This window comes from Channa argus, chromosome 20 (genome assembly GCF_033026475.1).
Source record: "Channa argus isolate prfri chromosome 20, Channa argus male v1.0, whole genome shotgun sequence".
Classification (NCBI taxonomy): Eukaryota; Metazoa; Chordata; class Actinopteri; order Anabantiformes; family Channidae; genus Channa; species Channa argus.
This window is the reverse complement of record NC_090216.1, coordinates 12,984,923-13,010,016: the sequence shown is the minus strand read 5'-3', so window position 1 is coordinate 13,010,016 and position 25,094 is coordinate 12,984,923. Positions and strand designations below refer to the sequence as shown.

The window sequence follows — 25,094 nt, the reverse complement described above, 5'->3', positions numbered from 1 at the left end:
CCAAGATCTAATGATGGTGCAGTCATCACCAACTGTGGCATTTTCTTGGTAATTGGTGGCATTTTCTGGCAAAAGGCATCAGTGTTTGATAGGAGTTGCATCCTATAATCAAGATGTATAATTAATTATAAAATACTATAGAGACGTGAGTTATGCAGTTGTGTAAATTAGCGAGGTTAATATTTGTATTTTATTATAATTGTTATTGTTTTTTGGCAGCAGGTGGAAAAGATCCTTTAAGTGAGTTATGGCTCAGTAATGTGTTGTATATCTTAACTCCTGCACCCTGAGTAATCTCCACTCTCCATTCATTAGTCAATTCTCTCTCTCCCTCCCTCCAGCTTCTTCACTGTGTTGCAGGAAGAGAGCAGCCCGGAAGCACAGCTGCCATGACATCACATTTGCAGACCTGCCTCATCGCTGCACTCATCTATTAAAACAAGAGGCCAGCTTGGTGTGTGTGTCTGTTTACTCTACACCAATATATCACATTTTGGATGCTCCTTGCTCAATAATCTTTTGCAGAGTAACAAAAGACTAAGTTTAAATTCCTACATCACCACAGTCTTACATAACCAATAATAAATGCATAGATCAAGGATTTAGAGTCTTAGAATACCCTATAAATTTCAAGGCTATGTCATTATGCAAAATATGCATAATGATGTAGTCTATATATTTGCTGTTTACTGAAGTTTGTAACTTACTTGCAAACCTTTGTTTTTTTTGCTCTTGAATGATTTTGTCTGAACGCAATGCTACACTCCATAAATTGTGATAAATTATTTTTTATTTTATTTTTTAACACATACAATTCTCTAACAGCAAAGGTTGCCAGCAGTGGTTGAGGGCAGTGTCTGTTTCCTTTGAGGTTGTGCTTGCAAATATTTACAATTCAATTTACAATTTCAAATAAAGCTTGGATTTAAAGATGTTTTTCATCTACATCTTCCAGTATATTTTGGCCTTGAGCAATGACACAATGAAGTGGTGGCCCAGGTGTTTGTATGCCACATGTAAAATGCCTTGAGCTATTCCCACAGTGAGGCTGCTTTAAAGCCTGTAAACATGCTCACACACACGCACATGCAACAGCAACCAAACAAGTCGTAATCCACACATGCAGGCTGGCGTCAGGCCTAAAAATAACCCTGTGCTCCCACAGGTTCGGCTCCACTCATTACAAGGGAAAACTGTCGTATCCAAGACAACCATGAGCAGCTCTTTGCCTTTTTTCCCAGCACTTTGCCATGGTAACAAGGGAAAATGCGTAAAATAATAAACAGTCGGAGCTGAAATTGGGCTATTTAAAAGGTTTAACTATATAGCAGAATTGTTATATACCTAAGTAAATGTTTTGCTCTATACCTAAGTAATGTGTCATAGTTAGAAAAATCAACTTTAACGAGACTGTCCTGAGGGAAACACGACAGAGTCGACAGAGTGCATTGTTTGTAAAGATCAAACAATGACCAGTAGATTTGGTAACATCTAGTGGGCATATCAGAGTTTCTAAGGAGGCAGCTTGGGATGGGAAATAGGTCACATGACTTTAGAATCCAGTGTAAATTAACTGCCATTGTTGTTGTCACAACCAGTCACGTGATGCACATCATGTGTCACATGATGTGGCGTTAAAGGAGCACTGATTATGACAAACCACAAGTTTTTTACTAACCCTGATTTTTTTATTAATGCACAACCCTGACGTAGCCTATTGTAAATCACATGTTTCTGTGCCTGGCCCTAACAAAGCACTGTTTGCTACCGTTTTTGAGTGTTTAGGGCCAAATACAAGCTTGAAAAGTGCCGCCATTTTGGCTCCATTTTAAACAACAGTATCTGCCATTTTGTTGCCTGATGCCAGAGGGTTGCAATTTCAAAAGACACCTGCCTTCCCATGGTAGCTGCTCAATTGGAAGAAATTGTTTAGTGAGTTGTATGAGAGGGCACAAACAATATGGGCATTAAGGATGAAGGACAACCTGTCTTCAACAGAGCTCTCCAGCTCAAACTCAACCAGAGTTTGACATCTAAATCTAAACCTGTTGCTTCTTTACAGGTAAACCAAGAAATCCTACACATCCAGAACAACAATTTCACTAGAACTAAAGGAGAGATTGTGTTGATGCAAAGTGACATATGGAGGTAACTTAACCTTTTTCTTATCTGCTATTGTAAGAAAAAGACTAAACCGAACTTATTTTTTCTCATTAAAATGAATGCGCTTTTTAAAACTAAAGTATAATCACAAGTGAAATTAAACCTAAAGGTCAATTTACCCTAATAACAACTGTAAAGGCAATCCTGTCAAAGTTTATATACACATACAAAAAAAGTTTGGATGCTTTATAAAAACTACCATAAGAACTTATCTACCCTCAGGTTATCTTGAAGCAAACACCAGTATGTTTATGCTTCTGAGTTGTTAAACAAAATTCTAGACTAAATGCTTTAAAAAAAAAACTGTACTAAAGCAATTCATTTCATTTTGCCTCATTGGGTTCATGTCAAAACTCAAGTCACTACAAATCCTTTACAAATCCAAACGGTGTGTGGAGGTCTTTTGAAGGAGAGAGGATACATTTAAAAGCAGCTTAAATCCAATCAGGTCTGTATGGTTGAATGATTTAAAAAGTAAAAGCGCACATGCGTATTAACAAACACAGTGTGCTACTAAGAAATAGCACAGACACTTGTTGTATTTTTCCTGGGCACACATTAATGTTACAATTAAACTTTATCTTACTATGCCTTTAAGGTTTTTAATTATAAATGATTAACCCTCAGCATCTTTAGGATGTGTAGCTTGACAAGTAGCCGTAGCATTAACAATCCTTTTTCTCAAAAAAAAACAACAAAAAAAACAAATGTCAACCGCACAGTGGTGCTACAGGATGAGCCGATGGATTACTTAAGTCAGGAGGCACTGTCCTCTGTGGAACATGAATGCCCAAAATCTCTGTCCCCAAATTTTATTCTGGATTGTTTGGGATTTATTTGCGTAAAGAGCCACAGACATAACATGGCTCAAATATAGTGTTTCCCTATGAAAAGTCCATCTCTGAGAATCTGGAGTGAAGGACACATTTTCAAAGTCTATAGAGTCTGACTTCATGAATGGTTAAATAAGCGCTTCGATGCTCTTTCGGTTGAGGTAAACCAGACCTTCTGATCTTGCAGCCAATCCCCAAAGCTGCCAAAAGCAGGGAAATTTATGGTAAACCTCCCACTTCCAAGACATAAACTGATAAGAAGGCTGAAGTTTCTTTAATCCAAGTGAAAAGCTGTTTGAAATGAGACCTGTCTGAGTGTGGTTTGATATGAAAATCCAGCAGAGGGATTTTCATGTTATTATAAGTTACTAACCTAGGTACTTTTAAGGAAACTGTACTAAATGTTTCCCATGATAAGAGCTTTGACCTGTTTCAAAATAAAAACTAGAAAAAGCATTTCCAAAAGAAAACGCACTGCAAATGCTGAAAGGATTTTCCAGGCAAAGCTGAAAAAAGCTGCTTTTGCTGAAAGAGCTGAAATGTTTGCCTTTGCTGATAGCTAAATTGAAGCTGAACTATTTAAAAATAGCTGAAAGTTTGGCTTTTGCTAAAATAGCTGAAACGTTTGCTATAAAAATGTGAGAAAATAAGCAGTATTGAAAGTTAACTGTTTTGCGTCGAGTAAATGTGACAGAAAATAGTAGCGTAAAATCCTGGAAACTGTAGAACTGTAATAGCTGAGGCAGAGTTTAAGTAAAACAACCAGGGAAAAGCAGAATTTATAAACTACCATGACTATTTCAAAATATCATTTTAAAGTTGAAATCTCAGTAGGTCAAAGTATGTAGAACCAATTACACATTATCTTAATGTGGAGAAAGTTGAAGAGGTTCTAACAATTGTCCAATCAGATTTGCATTTCCTGTGTTTGATCAGTGTTTTTTAGTTGAAAGTAGGCTGAATTAGTTAAGTGCCAAACACATACGGAACATGGAAATAATAATAATAATAATAATAATAATAATAATAATAATAATAATAATAATAAAGATTATCACTGGACTTTATTAGTCTGAGCAACAGGAGAAAAATGACCTGTACAAACTTGATAAACAATCCACAATCTTTTTGGACCACATTTAAGAAACAGTAATTATGGTTGTCTTATTATTCCTGGCAGCTCTTTTGTTTAGCGTGCAATCCTGAAAGAGTTTGTGTTTTTTTTTTAACTGTAAATATAATTCTTATTATCTTATTATATTCCAGTCTAATTATTCTTTTAACCCAAAAAGTAATGCTGAATGTAGTAATTAAGTTGTAAAGTGAACTGTCATTACAAACGTGCCCTCTTCCCAAAGTTCCATCACTATTATTATTTAAAAGTTGGATGGTAAAGGTCATTGCAGTGATAAAACATTCTCAACATCAGCACCAGTTATAGTGAACTCTACCCATTTCTAAGATTAAAGGCAGATAACAGCATGAAAAAGGGCGTTAGAGGGGCGCTGTCCAAACTTAACAGGCCCATCAATACACACCCAAAGGTCTCTGGACTTCTCCCTCTGAGCTTAGTGTACTATAAAGTCTAATCTTAAAACAATTTGGGTGGCGGTAAGAAACCAGCACTGGATGCTGCGTAAGAAATGTGGCACAGTGTGAGGAAATGGAGAAACCTAATAAATGAAGAGGCCGTTTCAATCCTACTTAGATCAATCTGGATGACGTCACTGATTAATGGGTCCACAAGCACATTAATTTGTGACACACATGCCAAATGCGCATCCGCATCTGCCCTTGTCTACACGTGCTCAGGCATCTGTGCAGGTCGCCGCCGCCCCCCCACCCCCCCGGATGTGTGAGCATGCGCACTGGCGGCGCACAGGTGAATGACGTTCGGTCTTTGTTATGGACATTAATTCTTTGATGTAATCTCCAACACGCAGAGGAAAAAGCGGCTACGATCATCCTGAGTAAACCTCGGTAGTTGTGTTAACCTGCAACCAATGTACAGGTGTAAACAGACCAATCAGGTTGGCTGAATAAAAACGGCATTATTGTCTTCACACTGAGACAATAATGAGAAGGCGCATGGCTGTGGTTAAGATCATTGCGTAGTTCTCTCGAGAACCTCGAGAAAATGCTCCACGAGGGCTGACGCCGTGTGTAAGGCTAATAAGACTTCATCTCTTCGGGAGCTCCTACAGGAAACCACTCATATAAGCTGACTGCGTGTTAAGCAGTAGCCACCTGGCGAGTGACAAAGGTAGTGGGGACATCTCTGGAAAGACTGTCCATGGAAATGCTGTCTGCTAACATGCACTAATCAGGAAAAGGGGAAGAAAAAATTGGCTAAAACGTTGTAGCGCTCACCTGCCCGCTCACCTTTTTCTCCGGATGCCTCTGAGATGTCTGAGATGCAGCAGGAGGGTTTGAGATCTCGCAGGTGCCGGAGCGCAGCAGGTCCTGTTTAATCTATGCAGTCACTTTGAAAGCACAGAAGCCTACGGCAGCCCACACAAACTGCTTTCTCTAGAGAGACCTTACTTCCAACGGCTCACGGGCTCTTACGAAATAGCTCCATGGAGTAAAGGCCAAGTGGCTGCTCTGTACGATCCCGTTTCCCACAGGAGGCCCGGGAAGGTTTTCTGAGAACAAACGCGTCCGCTGGTGTGGTACCGCTGTGTGAAGTTGGAGCCCGTCCGCGGCCGTCGAAGCCATACGAGAGCAGCTCTAAGACAAACTAACTTACAAAAGCAAGTTTCCTAGTGGTGTAGCGACATCTAGTGGTAACAGGATCAGGTGCAGATAATAAAATCGAAGAAATACCAATAGGGCGTCTAGTTTTATTTCATTCAGTTCTTTATTGTAAATTGATTAATTTTGATACAAATTATTTACACTTGTGGTCAATGAATACACAAATGTGGAGAGCCAGACAAACAGAGTGAAAAGGAGGAATTTGCATGCACATTGAAAGTCTAACATGGCGAGTCACATAAGTCAGGTGAAGTTTGTCTCTTGAGGATCTCAGTGTTTTTTATTTTTTATTTTTTATTGTTGGTTAATTGAAACAAAGAGTGGAGCTACATCTGAGTCTTTTACCACTGATCACTGTAGTCCAGGCTGGAAGAGAGGAGAAGAGACAAAGCTGTTGAAGTGAAATTTACATTTAGTGCATCTTAATCCTGCTACATATGCACTGACAGGGAACCAGCTCAACTGGTACAAACAACGTCACATCAAGCACAGAGAGATAAGACATGACTCAGCCCTCACTTGAGTAGACAAGACTATTAACAAGCATGAAGTCAGAATAACAGCAATAAAACACTTTTATACTATATTTGACTATAGTGTATGTAAGTAGATGGAAAGATTCCAACATACATTAGGATGCAGTAATAACAAGCCAATTACCATCACATTTTAAGTCATATTGCAGAGCATCAAGTATAATTGATCAGACCCCCTCCCCATCCTGCTAATGGTACTTTTATTGAATATTGGATATTAATCAGTCACACTGCTACACATGAGACATTCATCACTGAAAACAGTCTGTGAATCCTGACAAACCAGCAGGTTTGTGAGCAGTGAGCATTTCCACCTTAACAACTGTCCTCCACTCAGTGTTCACTGTTCCCATTTGTGTCAGTGTAATCTTTTAAAAGCCTTTGTCTGATCAAACGAGAAATACTTTATATTCTTAACTGTGTCTCTCACCTTGGTTCAGTGTCTTGGTTTGAATCGTCCCCAAACAGCAGCCAGGCCACAGCCTGCTCAGGGGTCGACCTCTTTCCGTACCTGGAGAAAACACCAGCGTGTAATGACAGCAACTCAACATTACTCCAGCAGCCTTGTTATAAAACTCTCTTCTTTTTTTTTCAAGAATCATCCAGCTCTGAACAAGACTGCACCCACCCACTACTGTGGTCTCTGCACTTCAGTCACAAATCAGCTGTGTGATTATCTTAGAGAAAAGGAGAATTTTCTTTTTCTCTGCCAGACAAATGCAAACACACTCCTCTGTCTTGTGGAGTGTCTTTAGTAAAATAAATGCCTGACCGCTGAGGAGTAAAGGGGCCTTTGGTTGAGGTGTGAGGGGCTGCACGTTGAGCTACACAGTCCTTTGAGTGCAGTGACATATTCAGCCTCTTTAATTACATAGCAGGAGGCTGACTGATGAAAATATACTCAGTTTCCAACACAGGGAAAGTGTACACCCACCAGTTCCTCCAAATGGAAAAACCAAATTCAGCAGAGGCTGTGCCCCACAGAGAAGTGAGAGTGGATTTATAACGCCTACTTGTTATCTTTTCAAAACTGTAATATTTCCCATATTTTATTTTCCAAAGGTGTAGACCCACTACCGTTTCAGTATCAAATATTGTGTTTGGGTCAAGTTCTGATTCTCCTGCTGAGAAACAAAAGGAAAAGAGTTGGGGTCACAATCATCTGAACCAGGCCATGTCCTCAGCCTTCATGCTATGGCTTTTAGCAGTGCATTATTTACTTAAGCGTGTTGAGCCAAGGATGCACTTTGTGAGGCCAAACAGGAGCTCGGCTTTGCCAGGCATCTGAAAGCCTCTAGATTGAGGCTGGGAACTGTATGTCACTACAAACTTGTGTTTGAATCAAAGACTTAATCTCCCACATCATGAGTAGTGGACTGCCTGTGTCATCATTAGTCATTCCTTCCCAGCTTTTACAGATTATGTGGAAGTTGATCTAAGAGCTCGTTAGTCTCTGATTGGATGAACCAAAGAATCTCTGTTATGTTCATTCTGTCCCGTTGTAAAATGCAGTTTGGTGACCCTGACTCACCTCTGTCTGGTGATGAGGTTGACATAATGCCTGACAGCTGCGTGGTATTTGGCCCACTCCTCGGGGGAGGCGTTGCTCCCGGGGCTCTCCGGTTTGGGGGGGTAAGCACTGGCAAAGCTGCTCCAACACAGCAGCAAGCACACGACGAGCGCCGCGAACATCAGCCACGATCTCAGCATGTTGGCCATCTGAGAAGAGAAGCACCACGGTGGGATTTCTGTAAGAAAATGTTGTTACACTGTCCCCGACTCTTACACAAATGACAACTCTTTTTGTGATGACTTTCAATTTCAGTATCGAGTGGTCACAAAAGTCTTTGTAGATGCAGCAAAGTAAGAGAAAAGTGAGCAAACTTACTTTCTGACTTGTCTCCTGATGTAGTCACCCCGGTGGTACCCTGTCTTGGTGCTGTCCTCTCGCTCCACATGATTATATAGTGTGGGATGGCTACCTGATGCGCACTGAGGAGCAGTTAACCACACCCCTCGTTTTTCCTCCAGCTCCACCGGTTAAGGGGGGGGGGTCACTTATCTCTGCACAAGCTGGTGGATAGAGACAGACCTCAACTTCACTATATGGCTTGCTGAAGGTTATTTTGCTTTATGACAAAGACGCATAGTTCTCTCAGTCTTTTAGTCAATGTGAAGGTTGACTTTTAAGCTTTAGTTCATGCGTTCTTACCGCGGTAAATAATGTTGATTTGAAACTTAAAATGTAATCGATATCACTCGTGTATTTCATCATGTAATAGAAGTATATTACCCAGCTGAGGTCATAAAATAAATAGCCTAGACAAATGGAAACCTGCAGGACTTTGTGGCAAATAGCCCGTTCAGCACCACGAACAGCGCCGAGAGAGTGGCATGAAATAGTCCCCGTCATGTTTTATGAGCTGAGATTATAAAACATAACGGGGGCTATTTTATGGCTCTATGGTTCACTTAGGTTAAAGGCGGCGTGAGCCTCAGTGTTCTCACTTTTAAATCAAACCTGTGCACCTACAGAACATGACGCAACGCCTCTGTTAAGCTGAGTTCAGAGCACCAAGCCACAGCTTTGCAATCAGAAAATAATGCATCCAGCCCCTCCACACTTGATAAGAGAGAAAAGGGATGAATGACCCTGCTGTCGACACACTGCTCCACAACATCAGCGGGAAATCTGTGACTCTTTCATCTATTCTGTTGCCAAATGTTTTCTCCTGATTTCTGCTTTATGTAGAGAGTATTTAAACATGGCACAATAGCTAAAAGAAGAAGTACTCATCTCTCTATAAGACTGTCTTAATATTAGGTCTATATGATTTACTTTAGAATACTTTGGAATAATTCATCAAAGTGTAAAACGATAAAATGTCTAAAGTAACTTCATGTGCTCAATGGTATTTTATCAGGAGTGTGGTGCAGGTAAATTAATTTGGTTTTTACTTTAATCAGAGTAAATTTCTTGCCTTGCACAGAGATTGCTGCAATCAGGCCAATCCATGTGCTTTATTGACTCCAATCTAGTCTCAATCTAGTCTGTGTATGGGTAGTTAATGAACAAACACGTTGGTCCTCAGGTAGCAGAGGATTGGGGACATGAAACGCCAAAGCTCAGCCATGCATTGGCGACCAAAACATTTCCAGCTGACAAATTAAAGCATTTGTGAAGCGCCAGACAAATGTAAATGTATTGATGTTGATTGATTAATATGACATGTATCTTCTTCATGAATGATGTGGCCTGATTTGTCTAATCATTAGCGCCCACACCTTAGGGCTTCTCTGTGCTCATCACTCCTGCATGCATTATTCAGATGGTGATAAAGCCTTTATTATAGTCTGAAGGTAGAGGTCACAGGCTGCAGCATCCACAGATCAATAAAACTATTGTGTTTCATCCATCCAAATGGAAATAGCAGCAAGCTCTGACGGATATTTTCAGAGCAGTAACTCTATTATGACCGAATTAAATGATTCATTGAGGTGTTGTTGGATCGAATATTACTTTAAGTAAGCTTTACATGTTGCCTTTTCAATTTCGTTTCGCTACGGAGACTCAGAGGGTGACTATGATGCTGACATGAGTCCACACTTGTACAAAGACACTGTGTACACAAATACCTTTCAGCGCTCAAGTGCTGAGACTGAGGCTAATGTGATCACATTTATGACCATTGCAGCAGCTCCTGTTTATCTTGGATCTTCACGGTCTGCTGTTCACTTCATGACGCCTGAAGTCATTCCTTATCCATCAATGCAGGTGCAGTGAGTGCCTCTGCCTGTGCATTTGCATACAGGATAAAGATGTACAGCAGACTTTAATGCTTTCTGGAAAAGGAGAAGAAATCTTATGGTTTCTATACAATTGTTTTAATTGTTTAATGACGTTTCGGTTAATTTATTTGATATTTAATCATAGGTTGTATCCCACTTTCATCTGCAGTTAGACAGGCACAGTGGGCAGCCACACAAGAATACTTTGTCATTTAGGGAAGATTTATTCTCTCACATTCATTCAACATAAGGCAGCTGGTTAAAAATACTAGAAACTGCTACTCTTTCCAAAGGTAGCAAAATCCATATGCCAGCATCTCAAAAATTTAGAATTCACCATTTCACAGGAGCTTAGTGTGTGTGTTGAACAATTTCTTGGCTAGTGCAGTAACTTTCTAAGTCTTTGCTGGTTGCCTGGCAACTGCTCAGAACCAAGAAATAGTCTCCTCCAAAACAAAGGATTGTAGTTTTTACAGATTAAACAAATGAGATATAACATGTGAACAAGCGAGCTTTAGATGTGTTTATAGGTGAACGTTGCTGGACAAAGTCAGGCCAGTTGTCTCCCTTTTTTTCAGTTTTTATGGTGAGCTAAGGCAGCTAGACGTGTAACTCTTCACCATGAAGCAAAAATGCTGTTCCTCATACAATTTTTCCTGTAAACTCTAATAACACAACTATAAATAATAATGGCTTTTTTGCTTTTAGACATGGGCAAATAAAATACATTTTTGGTCAAATGACTATTAGGAGTCCAAGCCAATGTGCCAGCAATGAAGTCCAGGGTCCAGTTTTATTCTACAGCTGAATTTGTTTTGATCCAAAGGATTTCGATAGCTTGGTCTGTAACTACAAGACAATAAAGGGTTTGTTCTCTCGTACGCTTTCATTCAATTTCTTACTTTTATATTTATTTGAGGATATATTAAGCCTTTATTGAGAGAACATAGCTGCAAACATGAGAGGGAAAAACGTGAGACAGACATACAACAAAAGTACCTTGCAAAAATCAAACCGAGGATGTTGCAGTTACATTATTATATTCCTCTTACCCACTGAGCAACCAAGCTAGACAATACATATTTTACTCTGAAGATACTGGAGAAGCAACATACTGTACAGCTAGAGAATAAACATCAAAAAATAAGTTTTTGATATATATTTCGCAAGCCTGCTATTCAAAGAGACTCCCATGGTGCCAACAGCATGTTTCATGTCCTGCTGTGCTCCCTAGGAAAGTCCTGATAACACTTCTCATGTGTTGTTTAAAGAGTCATAAAAATCAGTGGGTTTTCCTCGTCTGTCCCTAAGTCCTTGTCAAAAACAAAACAACTTGATTTGAGCATAAATCTGTGCCGATAGCTTAAGTAGAGCTGCTGCTCTTGTTGACAATAAGCAGACCATGTCATAAAGGCTGTAAGTGGATTGTGATTTTTACGCTTTTGATTGTACTGATTTCTTTAACAGCATCATAATTCAAACTGCTACTCAGGGAAAATTCGCATGTTTTAGTTTTTACACTGATTGATATCTCTCCAAATTTTTAATGAGAAAGTCATGCCTTCAAAAATTAGTTAGGAGGGAAAGAATTTGCTAAAAGTATTTAAACAATGAGTAAATTGTCTCCCAGTCAGGGGGAATTGTTATGTGCCCATTTCCCACAGTTAACGTTGGCTATCCTGAACATTTAGTTCATTCTACGTCAGTAATCAACCTCTCTGCGCTTACTCTACTGGCCATAAAAGTCAATGGCAAGAAACAACAATATGCACAACACAAAGTCATTAGCTTGCTCCACTGTTTGTAGGCAAACACTGACAAAATAACAGCCACCAGATAAGAGAAAGGGGCAGACAGGTTTTCACAGTCCAATAAACCCCAGCTAATGCACTCCAGAAGAGCAGCCTGAGCTCCCACAGAGAGGAGATGAGTGTGTGAGTTGCCATCAAGGCCAAGTCAATAGGACCAGTAGGAGACTACTGATGTTAAAAACTTTTCCTCTCAACTTTTCCAACTGATGCTGGTGCTAATGATGACTGGGACTTTGTTAGGTAAAACGAGGACTATCTACATAACTTCGTTATCCTAAAGTGATAACTTGTACAAATCCTGATGATGGAAATCTACTTACTGTAGGCATGTACTTGTCCACCTCCAATGTAGCTCTAAAAGCTTTTACCCTGAACCTGCTTTCACGTTGATTGTGAAACACCTCCATTTTCATCACACATGCTGTCCAGTCGAAATACGAACGGAAGTTCACACACTCACACACACACACACACACACACACACACACACACACACACACAGAGGTAAGTTCATTCTGGTGTAACAGCTATCTCCCCGGAGAATTTCGGACTCTTTCCTGCCATCACAGACAGAAAGGGGGAAATGATTATGCGTTTTTATTTAGCCTTATCTCCAGAGTGGGAGAGCTACTAATATGAACAGAGTGCTTTTCAGGCAGCCAGGTCTGTTCTCACAACTGAGGAGACAGAATGGGGGGTTGATGGCTGCCCGCTACCACAGTGCGATAATTCATGAGCATAAATGGCTCTAAAAGGGGCCAACAAGTGTCAGTCAGAAGCACTGAGGTTGACTAGTAAGCAAACAATGACATTTTTTTCCGCCTGTCTTTGCATGCGCACACACATACACAACTTCATATTTCTGTTGTTTTTTTTTAGTCTTTCGTTTACATCAAGCATTGCTTCGCCCCTTACCCTAACTCTAATTATTACAACCAAATGCCTAACCCTAACCGTTATATTCCTTATCACTTTCTTCCTAACAGCACAGTCATGTCAGTCCTGAGCAGTTGTTGCATGAGTCAGGGAATTTCATATGCTCATTTGATTTCCCAAACAACAATATCACATGTGATCCCGCACAACATTTGTCTTTTGTGGAAGGCAGAGCTAACCAATTACAGCACCATCCCAACAACTGATTATGTGCTTATGAGAAAGCTGGGAATGGCAGCTTCAGGTAACTTAAATGGATAGCGAGACAGGTGTTACAAGGCTCAGGAAAGGTCAGTGATTTGATTCAGAGCATGTTCTCAAAGTCAAGACAAATTAGGGAAGTCAGTGTACTATTTATATATCAAAATGATCCCCTTTAAATGTAGAATGGCAAAATGAAGTCAATATCTTACTCATTCCCTCCAATATTCTAGATATAAGCCTTTGCAGGGAGGTTTCATTTACTGACAGCATGACACTACAAAAAACAATGACATCCAACTAGATGTGACTCAGTGTTTTTATGCGTCATAGCAGACTATACATATATGGCATAAAAACTGCCCTTAACTTGTGAAGACCTCGGGCTTCATGAGGGTTGAGTCAGAATCTCTACCCAAGGGATGCAAATCACACAAACCATGAAATTGGATTTTATTTTCTCATTCCTGGGGATCTCTAAATGAAGAATATGCTCTTCGGTCCAGTACACACAGTGCACATACAAATACCTCCAGAATCAATTCTTATAGTAATTACATTAAATGAGTTACAAGAATCTGAACTTTGTTTGTCATCAATACCTAATGACCCATTGTTTCCAAGGGCTTCAGATGTGCTGCTGTCCATTTTTATGAAGATTGCACAATATAGATTTTTAATGAAAGAAAGGTTCAAGACAATAGCTTGTAGTCTTGAGTCTTAACAAAATAAATAATAATGGCTGTTCATGTCCAACGGTAAAAGACACTTTTGTTGTCAATGCCTGACTCTATGGCTCTAAAACAAGGAGTGCAAATATTGGAGTAGTCTGGAGTGTCAAAGAAAGAAATTGTTGCTTCTGTTTAAGTGAAGCAAAATAAAAGCCTGCACAAGCTAACAGAGGCCGTGTGAGCTAAATTCTAATGACAACAGTTAGATGCTCATGCTACATTATACATATGGTTAATGTTCACAACGTGCTGCTAATCCATGTAGCAGATGTTGAGATACTGCACTGGATAAATGAAAAATGTGGTGATGAAGAGAAATTCAGACAATTTATTAGGTTATTAGGATTATTTCTATAGAGAACGTAAGTGTTAAAAAAAAAAAAAGTCTATGGCAATCCATCAAATACTGTAGCTGTTGAGACATTCAGTCTGGATCAAGATGGTTCTGTCCAGAGAAACATGAATGGCACTGAGCAAACAAAAAAGAAAATGTTGCTATTGCTAAAGTGTAGCAATTTTTTTCTGATTGTACTCAAACAGAAAGTATAGGTCATGTTTTACTTTTAAAGTTTTTCAGTTATGTTTTTGGTATTTTCTGATTTTTATTAAAAAATACATTGTGATCTCTGCTGCACTACAGCGTCCTTATAAACATTCCTTAAAAATATTCCAGTTTTATCTTTAATGTTGTGGCCACAGCAAACATCCTCAGATATGAGTAGCAGCATGCGATTCACATGTAGCAAGTCTCCAACGTCTTCTTAATTGCAGCCACCTCCATTCCTCCATAGCCTCTTCGAAGCTGTGGGATATCTGTATCTTCCCTTTAAAAGTGAGATGAATGATGTTAATCAGCACATGGGAGCCCTGTGCATCCCTCCGCTCCAGCTTGTCCTGCTGTAATAAAGCAGTCTGTCTGCCTGAGTAATTACACTCATCTGTCTCAGAGTGAACAGACAAAATAAAAGCTACAGTCTGTGGATCCTTTCTGGCAGCGCTGACTGACTTGTGAAGAAAATAAATAAATTCTGTATATTAAAAAAATACTACTGTATATTAAAAATGTGTGTTTTACAGAGGTTTTTACTTATTTTAAGTCTTTCGTCATTGAAGGACATTATTTTAAAACAGAATTTTATTAAAACAAAGCTAGATGCCAAACATACAAGTAGGCTTACTCCAAAAATCTTAATTTGATATACATCTTACTTTGGTAAACAAGAAAAACATACAACCTATCATTCAAAGCCCATATGTACACATAATATCACAGGTAAAGCTACAGTAAAACTCTTTCTTGTCCCATCATCAACAGTTCATTCAAGTGGCAGTAATAGATCATAGCAACATTTTAAACACTGCCTGCTTCTTTCTTCAGCAGTGTCTCTGCCATCTTGGGTAAGAAGGCTTCCAGGAAATGAAAAAAGTCATGAAAAACCCCCATTGTGTCACTGATTGGCTCCAACTTGAAGACTGCTCGTGTGCTTTCCGTCCCACCCATCATCTGGGGCTGAACTTTGAACTCTAGAGGCTCTTTTAGCTCTTGCTCTTTTTCAGTAATGTGAGCAGTGACCTGGGACTCCAGCTCCACACAGCTCCCCTCTGGACTTGAGTCTGCATCTTTGATCAGCTCCCTTCTCACTTTTCTCCTGCCAGCCCACACTATGTGCTTCTGCACACAGATCCAGTGAGGGGGTTCAGGGTTGCTCCTTCTTGCCAGTCTTGCCTTTTTGCCTTGAGGCGACACAGAAGCATCACTGCCAGAAGACAGTCGCCTTTTGGCACCGATCACAGCTGGACCCAGAGGGCTGGCTTCGTCGCTACATTCAACACTGTCACAGCTGTCATTTGCCGATGTGTTGTGGGAGGCTGATGTAGTTTCCATTTCCTCAGCAGCATCCACAGCTGAAGTTTTACCAAAGATGGCAACTGTGGAGGGAGCAAGCTGACACCTAAGGACACTTTTGAGTACTCCCTCCACAGCCCAGCAGACCTTCTTGAACCACAGTAGCCGGAAATCATCTCCCATCAAGTGCAGCTGATTGCATAGTCCTTCAGGGAGCGAAGCTGATTTGAAGGGAATGCTGATGTTTAGCTGCTCTGGTTTGGTATGTTGGAGATCACCATGGGGCATGAATAGGCGCACCAGCCCCCAGGACTTCCCCTTAGTGGATTTCCGCTGGTACTGCAGGCTGCGGCAATACTTCTCAGCTTCCTGGCACTCCCTCTGGAAGCTGCGTTGCGTGCGTTCATTTAGGTTTCCAGCTACATTATGGGATAGCTCAAAGGGGTCTAAGAGATTTAGGGGTCCCAGTTTAGGACCTTGGCGAGAAGCCTTTTCAGGTTGTTCCTCCTGCATGGCTTCCTCTTCTTTATCCTTGCTGAGGAAATTAGTGATTGGGAGTGCACGTCCCTCTCTGAGAGATATGACACTACTGGCAAAATCAAACTTTGCATAGAAGGAGAAGAAGCCAGTAAGCAGGGTGCCTACAGTGAGAAAACACAAAGATTTTCAGGGTCAGGGTCAGCAACACTGACATCACATTGTGGAGCTTAATTTATGTGACAAAGTTAAAAGGTAATTTACATATAATCATGTCACAGGAAATGCTTTTTACTCTCACTTACTGAGGTCCTGTGTATTCTTGCTAGGGGGCACGGCAATAGGCTGACTGGGGAAGGTACAGTTCCAGTCCTCAATCATGCAGTGTTCCTCCTCACCTGTGAGAATGTTAACAAATAATAATTAACAGAGGTTATAAAAAAGGCATGTAATGGACTTTAAAGCGAGTTATTAAGTTATTTTGTTGGGGTGCAGAACTTTCCAAATTGTCTCTAATACACAGATAATTTAAATGTTTCCTGAGGAAACCTAACGACAAACAATGGAACAGGGAAATGCAGGACAACTGAAATCAGAAACTATTCTCTAAATTGCCCATAAGGCAAAAAAAACAACAACATTGTGAATAGATTCTGAAATAATCTATTTTAACAGTCAAAATGACCAACAGGACACCAACAGGAAAGTCTCCCACTTTGTTGTTCATTAAGTCCAGTGTGTCTCAAAACAATAGCCAGGTCCCCATATGAACATTGTAAGGATTTTCTTACTGTAACCATTTCTCCTGTTTGAACCTAAGTACAGTGCATTCAGAAAGTATTCAGGGCACCTTCACTTTTTAAATTTTTTTATGTTGCAGTCTGATACTAGAGTAGTTAAAATTCATTTTTCCCTCATTAATCTAGACTCAGTACTCCATAATGACAAAGTGAAAACTGAAAAATCACAGCAGACCCTTCTAAAGCACCGTTGGCAGCAATTACAGCCTCAATTTATTTGGGTATAATGTAACAAGCATTGCAGACCAATTAATACTGGCTGGAACGCGCAAGACTGATCATATTTCTCCTTCACTACCTTCTTTCCATTTGCTTTCCAATAAATCTTTAAATGAATTTAAAAGCTTCCTTCTTGTATATAAAGCTCTAAACAGCCAAGCGCCATCATATCTAAGAACTCTTAGTACCATATCATGCTAACAGGCCACTTCAATCTCAGAATGCAGGCTTACGTGTGATCCTTTCCTAAAGTAGAATGGGAGGCAGAGCCTTCAGATATCAAGCTTCTCTCTCCTGTGGAACCACCATCTCTATTTTTAAGACTAGGCTCCTTTTCTTCCTCATTTCCATCTCTCCTCTGCTCTCAACCCACATTTATATGCCACCACTGCATGACATGAACTTTGTGTCTTTCTCTCCTGCAGTTGTGCTTCTCCCCCTCGGTCTTCCACTCTCTGTCCCTTTCTGCAGGCATTGGAGCAGTGGGTTTTCCAGTGTACATCTACTGGTCTTACCAACCTGTCCAATGTTTAGCTGTTGCTTCTTGTTGCTCTTTTCTTTTCTCTCTCCACTTTTCATTTACCCCAACTGGTCACGGTAGATGGCCCCCCACCCTGAGCCTGGTTCTGCTGGAGGTTTTAATTTTCTTCCTTTAAATGAAGTTTTTGTTCTTCACTGTTGCCTATAGCTTGATCAAAGGGGATTTCTTGGATTTTCTCTACATACTTGTATAGTCTTGATTTTATTATTTAAAGTGCCTTTAGATGAATTTGTTGTGAATTGGCTTTATATAAATCAAGTTGAAGTGAATTGAAAATAGGTAATTTTCTGCTATTCTTCTTTGCAAATCCTCTGAAACTCAGTCAGGTTGGATGGGGGACTGTCAGTGGACAGTCATTCCCAGGTCTCTCCAGAGGTGTTCAATAGGGTTCAAGCCAGGAGTCTGGCTGGGCCACTCTAGTACATTCACAGAATTGTCCCCAAGCCACTTCTGTGCTGTCTTGGCTGTGTGCTTAGGATTATTGACATGTTGGAAGGTGAACCTTTGGGCCAGTCTGAGGTCCTGAGTGCTGTAGAACAGGTTTTAATTGAGCATATCTCTGTACTTTGCCCCATTCAGCTTTCCCTCAACTGTGACCAGTTTCCCTGTCCCTGCTGCTGAAAAACACCCCCTTTTGAGGCCTTCTATAGAGAGGTGTGTGCCTTTCCAAATCATGTTTAATCTGTTTAATTTACCACAGATGGAGTCCAGTCAAGGCATACAAACATCTCAGCAGCAGAGAAATCGGAGGTACCTGAGCTAAATGTTTGCCAATGGTCTGAATGCTTGATGATATTTCAGTTTTTTGTTTTTAATAAATTTACAGACATCTAATCTAATTTTCACTTTATGATTATTGGGCACTGAGTGTAGATTATGAGAAAAAAATGAATTTGAACGATTGTTTTATCAGACAGCAACATAACATAATTGAAGTGAATTGAGTGAAGTACGTCTGAAACGTTTTAAATGCGCTGTACATCTTTTCCTAAAACTCCACTCCAGTGGAAGTTATTGGGGAAAAATTCCATAGTTCTTGTTAATTTAACAATGTAATAAAAAGTAAATTAATGAATGTATAAAAGGCTAATATTCGGCTCTGGCAGTATAAGTCAAATTAAATCATGCATTGTGTATTTTTTTGTTAAAAAAAAATTTGTATAAAAGGATTTGTTAAATTTGGAGGGTTATCATCTTTAAGAAACTTAAATAGTGACATTTGTGAAGCATCTTGTGAATCTCACTGTTCACACAGCATTTGAATCTTCTTTTACAACGCTTAAATAACAGTTGACTGAAGCTACATTTTACAGAAGTGTGCAGCAATTAAGAGCAGAAGGTCAGAGGAATGCAGCACTTACAAGCCATGTCTTTGAGTTGATCCACTGTGGGGAGGAGAGGAGGTTCACAGTTTTGAAGGAAGAAGATGATCAGCAGTGTTAAAGCATAGTTGTTGAGAAGGGAACCAGCACCACTGGGATTTCCTACATGTGAGCATGCAAAATAGAAAAGGATGGTAACATAATTACAGCAACACCACGGAAAGTTTAATACATGTGAAGTCTAGCTTTTAAGCTTTGTTATCTTGTTTCCTAAAGAAAAACGGCAAAACATGAGGGGAAAAAAGTGATGCATTACAATTGTGTATTAAGGCATCGTAAACTATGACACTCTTACAGTGCATCTAGAAAGTATTAACTTTTCACACATTTTGTTATGTTACAGCCTCAAATTCATTATTTTCCTCAACTTTCAAAAAACAAAAACCCATAATGAAAACGTAAAAAAAAGTTTTTCTGAAATGTTTGGAAATTTATCAAAAATAACAAACAAAAGACCACCTGTCTTTTGTTTGTCTATTTTGTCTCTAGTACATCCTCTTTCCACTTGAGATGTTTCTACAACTCATAAAATATAAGGTCCCACAGTTAACAGTGCATGTCAGAGCACAAACCAAGCCATTAAGTCAAAGGGATTGTCTGAAGACCTTCAAGACAAGATTTTATCGAGGCACAGATCTGGGGAAAGGTGCAGAAAAATTTCTGCAGCATTAAAAGTCCCAGTGAGCACAGTGGCCTCCGTAATCCATAAATGGAAGAAGTTTGGACTCTTCCTTAAGCGGGCCGGCCAGCCAAACTCACCGATCGAGTGTGAAGGGTCTTAGTGAGGGAGGGGGCCAAGAACCCGTTGGTCACTCTGAGAGACTTTCAGCATTTCTCAGTGGTGATAGGAGAAACTTCCAGAAGAGCAACTCTGCAACACTCCACCAATCAGCCTGTATGGTCGAGTGGCCAGACAGAAACCACTCCTCAGTAAAGGCCACATTGACAGCCTGCTTAAAGGACTCTCAGATTATGAGAAACTAAGTTCTCTGGTCTGATATAACAAAGATTGAACTATTTGGCCGTAATGCAAAGTTTCATGTCTGGAGGAAACCAGGCACCGCTCACCACCTGGCCAATACCATCCCTACAGTAAAGCACGGTGGTGGCAGCATCATGCTGTGGGGATGATTTTCAGTGGCAGGAACTGGGAGACTAGTTAGGATCAAGGGAAAGATGAATGCAGCAATGTACAGAAATCCTTCATGAAATCCTGTTCCAGAGCACTCTGGACCTCAGACAGGGTCGACGGTTCATCTGTTAACAGGACAACAACTCTAAGCACACAGTCAAGATAACAAAGGAGTGGCTACCGGACAACTCTGTGAGTATCAGTGAGTGGCCCAGACTTCAACCAGATTGAGCATCTCTGGAGAGATCTGAAAATGGCTGTGCACCGATAATCCCAATCCACATTGACATTATGGTGTATTGTTTATACAGGTTTGAGAAAAATAATGAGTTTGATTAATATTGGAATAAGGCTGTAACATAACAAAATATAGAAAAAGTTATGTTTTTAGATGCTATATAAGCCACTACTTTCAATTATTTAAACTGTAGCACTGTTTTGTTTTTGTTAGGCTATTTACAGGTCTGTTGGGCTTAATTATCCATTATTTGGCTGATCTGCGTGTCTTGTAGCCTGAACACTGGCAGTTTAAAGTACATATATCCTGCAACAATGTCCCAACAACAGGCAAAACAACCCTCTGGCACAGATTCACAGTTGCTGAAGTTTAAAGTTCAAAAGTTTATTTCCAACAAATAGCAATTTAAGTCTATTTTTGATTATTTTATTATTGGAATTTGGGAACACTAATTTACATTGTTACTTCAGACCTTTAAGCTTGGATCTAAACAACAGATATCCATGTAACTGATCCCATCATGCTCTGCTAATCACTTTGCACGAGTGTGTTGTTGAAAGCTGCACTGGCAGTACGAAGGCTACTGATTATCAAAGGCTAAAGAAAAGATATGTCCCAGGAGTAAAGTTAATTTGTGTTCTCTTCGGTGCCAAACACTCCTATTAAGGTTTGATTCTATATCAGGAAAAATAGGCTGTTGTATTACACAAATGGAGGTGTACTTGTGCTGTGTTTAATCACAGTTTCTGTGACAGCGAAGTGAAAAGGCACTCAACAGTTCCCAACGTGGTTACGAGGACAGCAGAAGCTCTAGTGACATCTGGTGGCCAAATGATACAATAACTACCTGAACAAATACATGTTTAGAAACTGCATCAGTTACAAATAGAACTGCTGTTTACTGAAGTTATACTACATTTTATTTTACCAGCCAGCTCTTTCTGCTTTGCCCAGTAGCGGATGGTGTACACCAGAGGCCTCAGTCTGTCATCCATCCCTGAACACAGCTGGAGGAAGCGGGTGTTCCTTACTGCTAATCTATGGATAGATACAGATTTGAAAAGGTAATGATCAGTTCATACCCCCTCTCAAGACTCGAACAATGGGTGTTGAGGAATCATTTACTGACCTGTTGTTAAGAGTGATGTCCCCCTGTAGGTTAAGCTCTTTGTGGTGGAATTTGACTACAGGGAGACGAGCACTGCTGACAACATGGACTTTGTGCACACTGGGGACACAGCGTCTTAGAATTGCTGCCACGAGGTCCAGGACCTCGGCCGGAGAGGCTGTGGACAGGTCAATATCAGACAGGATGGAATCCTCTGAGCGGCCATCATCTGACATACCCTCCCCTGCCTGGAAATTGAGGGAATCAAAATAAAAATAACAAATAAACCACCTGCCTTATCGAGTTACAGCATTTTGGTTATAAATTGCCAGCGAGTTTAAATACTGAGTTTAAAAACGGCACATAGTCACAAGTTACAGTACATGTCAGACCTGTTCTGTAGTGGACTTGGTTTGGGCCTGAAACACCTTTGTGTTTTCCAGGTCAAGGAACAGGTCCAGGTCACAGGAATGGATGCCAAAAGTGTTGACAGATGAACCAAATGGCAGAATCTGGCTATCTGCAACCCGTGCAAACATAGGATGGACAGTGATTGACAGCCCATCTTTCAAACAAACTTTCACACATTTCCTCATTATGCAAGAAAAACTTTCTGACTCTATGTGTATGTGTTCAAAAAGGTTACCTGGAAAGAATTCAATGAAAACTTCTTGCAGGAGTTGAACTAGCAAGCCTCTGGCCTTTTTTTCATTTTCCCCTAACTGAAATCGCTCGACAACATACTGCATTTGTGCATCCACCTATAAGAGAGAGGGAAAATAAGCCAGCTGTCATGGGGCAAGAGGCAGGGTACACTCTAGACAGGTCGCCAGTCTGTGCCAGTCTGTGCATCCAGATAGTATTTACAGCTTTATTCCAAAATTGATCAAAAACATTATTTTCCTCAAAATTCTACAAAGCCCCATATTGACAACGTGAAAGAAGTTTGTTTGAAATCTTTGCTAATTTATTAAAAATAAAAAACGAAAAATAAATATTCACTGAGACATTTTCTGCAGGATTGAAGGTCCCAATGAGCACAGTGGCCTCCATCATCCGTTAATGGAATTAGTTTGGAACCACTAGGACTCTTTCTAGCTAAACTAAGTGATCGAGAGAGAAGGGCTTTAGTCAGGGAGGTGACCAAGAACCCAATAGTCACTCCCAAAGGGCTCCAGAAATTCTCTGTGGAGGGAGTAGAACCTTCCAGAAGAATAGCCATCTCTGCATCACTCCACCACTACCATCCTTACAGTAAAACAGGATGGTGGCAGCATCATGCTGTGGGGATGTTTGTCAGCAGCAGGAACGGGGAGACTAGTCAGGATTGAGGGAAAGATTAATGCAGCAATGTACAGAGGCATCCTTGATGAAAACCTGTACCAGAGCGCTCTGCACCTCAGACTGCGGTGACGGTTCATCTTTCAACAAGACAGTGACCCTAATCACACAATCAAGATAACAAAGGAGTGGCTAAGAGAAAACAATGTGAATGTCCTTAAGTAGACTAGCCAGGGCCCAAACTTGAACCCAAGTAAACATATCTGGAGAGATCTAAAGATGGCTGTGCGCCGACATTCCCCATCACACCTGATGGAGATTAAGAGGTACTGCAAAGAAGAATGGGACGTTGTCCCATAGGAGTGACTACGGGTTAACACTGTCATAATGAATTGTGAGGAAAATATTAACTTTGAAATGAGGCTGTAACGTAACAAAATGTGGAAAAAGTTAATACTGTGAATACTTTCTGGATGCACTGTATCACTGAGCCAACACAGAGAGACATACACAGATAAGCAACCATTCACGCTCACATTCAGACTTACAGAGAATTTTACAGTCACCAATTACCTGCATATAAATCACTTTCTGACAGTATAAATGCTAAGTTTTAGTTTTTCATAAGCTAAAACGACATATTTTATGGTTTAGTTGAGACTTTGCAGTAGTATTTGTCTTATCTGAGACTACAGAACCTAAAGGCTTCCCCAGCAGCCTCTGATGCCATTTGCAAGCAATGTTTTAAAACTTGATAAAAGATGCTTACAGACACAAGCTGACACAGCTCAGGTTTTAGACGGTTGAGGACTTGTTGGAGGTTGTGATGGTCATTCTTCTTTTTTGCAATCAGCTTGAACTCCTTCTTTTCCCGGGGTTTGACACGCACCTTCAGACCCTTCATTAGATGCTCAACGCAGGATAGCGCTGCCTGGATGCTCTCAGTTTCACTGAACTGTACAATGGCATACACACCCTGTGAATGCAGAGTTACAAATCACTGTCAGATCCCATTGTGTTTACATACAGTACAAAGACATGGACTTTTGGTGCTCTTGGCATTGAGACAAAAAGCAAACACAAGCACTCTGAGACTATGGACATCATTTAAAATGAGCTGAACCTTAGTGTGTACAGCCGACTGACCTTGTCTTTATCCATGATAATGTCTGTGACTGGTCCAAACTGCTGGAAGTACTCAGCTATGTCAGTCTGAGAGATGTCAGGTTTAATCCCACTAACAAAAACACTGTGTTCTTCCTGGGCTTTCCTGGTGGCACGCACAGTGCTCAGTGTCTTGTGTTTCTTCCCTTTGATGTGCTGATCCAAACTTGGCACTTCATGAAATTAAAGGAGTGATGGATCATTAGGAAAAAACAAGAACTAAACCAAAACTGACATCATAGTTTTTAATATCAAGACGTAACAAACAATGTACATTATGCAACATTTATCAAATACATATTTGATAAATATAGCACTTCGCAATTGTCTAACTGTTCACGTAGTGCAGGACACTGACGTTTTAAGTTGCCAAATAAGTTATAACATCCAATTACAAGTCAATATGAATTTCGTGATAGATTGAAGAAATGGCTTTACTGGTGATGTGCTGCATTGCCTAAATTAACTTACACTGGGCGTCCAGTAATGCATGCCAGACCATCAAGGAAGATGAAAAGTTAACGAAAAACAGAGGAGCGGCTTAAAACATGCGCTTAAGTTACGTTAGTTGAATGTTACGTTACTTACTGTTAGGTAACTTCACGTTGCACAGCGTGCAGTGAAACCCCCTGGGCGTCGTTTTTATGTCACTGTCTAGTTCCATTCTGGCTGAAGTAGCGATAATACAGGTATTTAATAAACCACTGAAGTCGTCAGCGAAGTTTTTAGACCAACGGTACTACGTGCACCTCTCAAATCTCCCTCCAGCGTCGATTCCGCGTTTCTTTGCAGTCCTTCTTCAAAATCTGTCCGGGTTGTTGTCCTTTCATCATCAGGTTCCGTGATTTCATGAATTTACGATAAAGTTCCTCTTATCATGTACTTTTGTAATATTGTTTGAATCTTATACCATATTTTTTTTTTACCACCCATCACTTAACGATAATCTACCTTTCAATGTTAGGTTTTCTTTATTACAATGTAGTGTAGTGTTACGGCTAACGTTTGGCGTAGAAATTACAGCGCTACAGGGCATTTCTGAAGCTACTATACAATGGTTTCGAAATGATGAAATATCTCAAATGGTAAATGTTTTACAGCAATCCAAACTTAAACATCGGATAATTAATCGTTTGATAAATGTTTTGC

The 25,094-nt window shown here is 40.2% G+C and overlaps 3 protein-coding genes across 7 annotated transcripts in view; all 3 read right to left on the bottom strand.

Annotated features, from left to right (window-relative positions):
* mpp2b (MAGUK p55 scaffold protein 2b) overlaps window positions 1-5,737 on the bottom strand; it is a 37,090-nt gene extending 31,353 nt beyond the window's left edge. Inside the window, exon 1 of one of the 4 annotated variants that reach the window (XM_067488391.1) lies at window positions 5,367-5,737. The gene's annotated coding sequence lies outside the window, so the exon portion shown is untranslated. The remainder of the gene's footprint in view (window positions 1-5,366) is intronic. The other 3 variants (XM_067488392.1, XM_067488395.1, XM_067488394.1) reach the window with 3 other exon arrangements.
* A 100-nt stretch (window positions 5,738-5,837) lies between these two features.
* Window positions 5,838-8,318, bottom strand: pyyb (peptide YYb). Of its 2 annotated transcripts, none has more exons than XM_067488213.1 (4): window positions 8,178-8,318; window positions 7,821-8,037; window positions 6,720-6,800; window positions 5,838-6,119 (listed from the first exon to the last, which is right to left on the bottom strand). In XM_067488213.1, the coding sequence occupies exons 1-4, from the start codon at window positions 8,245-8,247 to the stop codon at window positions 6,095-6,097; spliced, it is 393 nt and encodes a 130-aa protein (XP_067344314.1). In that variant the 5' UTR covers window positions 8,248-8,318; the 3' UTR covers window positions 5,838-6,094. The 2 variants fall into 2 exon arrangements, with proteins under 2 accessions (XP_067344314.1, XP_067344315.1); XM_067488214.1 differs by having other exon boundaries at window positions 7,821-8,008; window positions 8,178-8,264.
* A 5,754-nt stretch (window positions 8,319-14,072) lies between these two features.
* On the bottom strand, window positions 14,073-24,748 carry tut1 (terminal uridylyl transferase 1, U6 snRNA-specific). Its single transcript, XM_067488072.1, has 10 exons — window positions 24,534-24,748; window positions 23,928-24,118; window positions 23,551-23,757; window positions 22,147-22,261; window positions 21,893-22,020; window positions 21,522-21,748; window positions 21,321-21,430; window positions 19,002-19,124; window positions 16,386-16,478; window positions 14,073-16,244 (listed from the first exon to the last, which is right to left on the bottom strand). Exons 1-10 carry the CDS (start codon window positions 24,607-24,609, stop codon window positions 15,109-15,111), a joined length of 2,406 nt encoding a protein of 801 aa, XP_067344173.1. The 5' UTR covers window positions 24,610-24,748; the 3' UTR covers window positions 14,073-15,108.
* Between the last annotated feature and the right edge of the window lie 346 nt (window positions 24,749-25,094).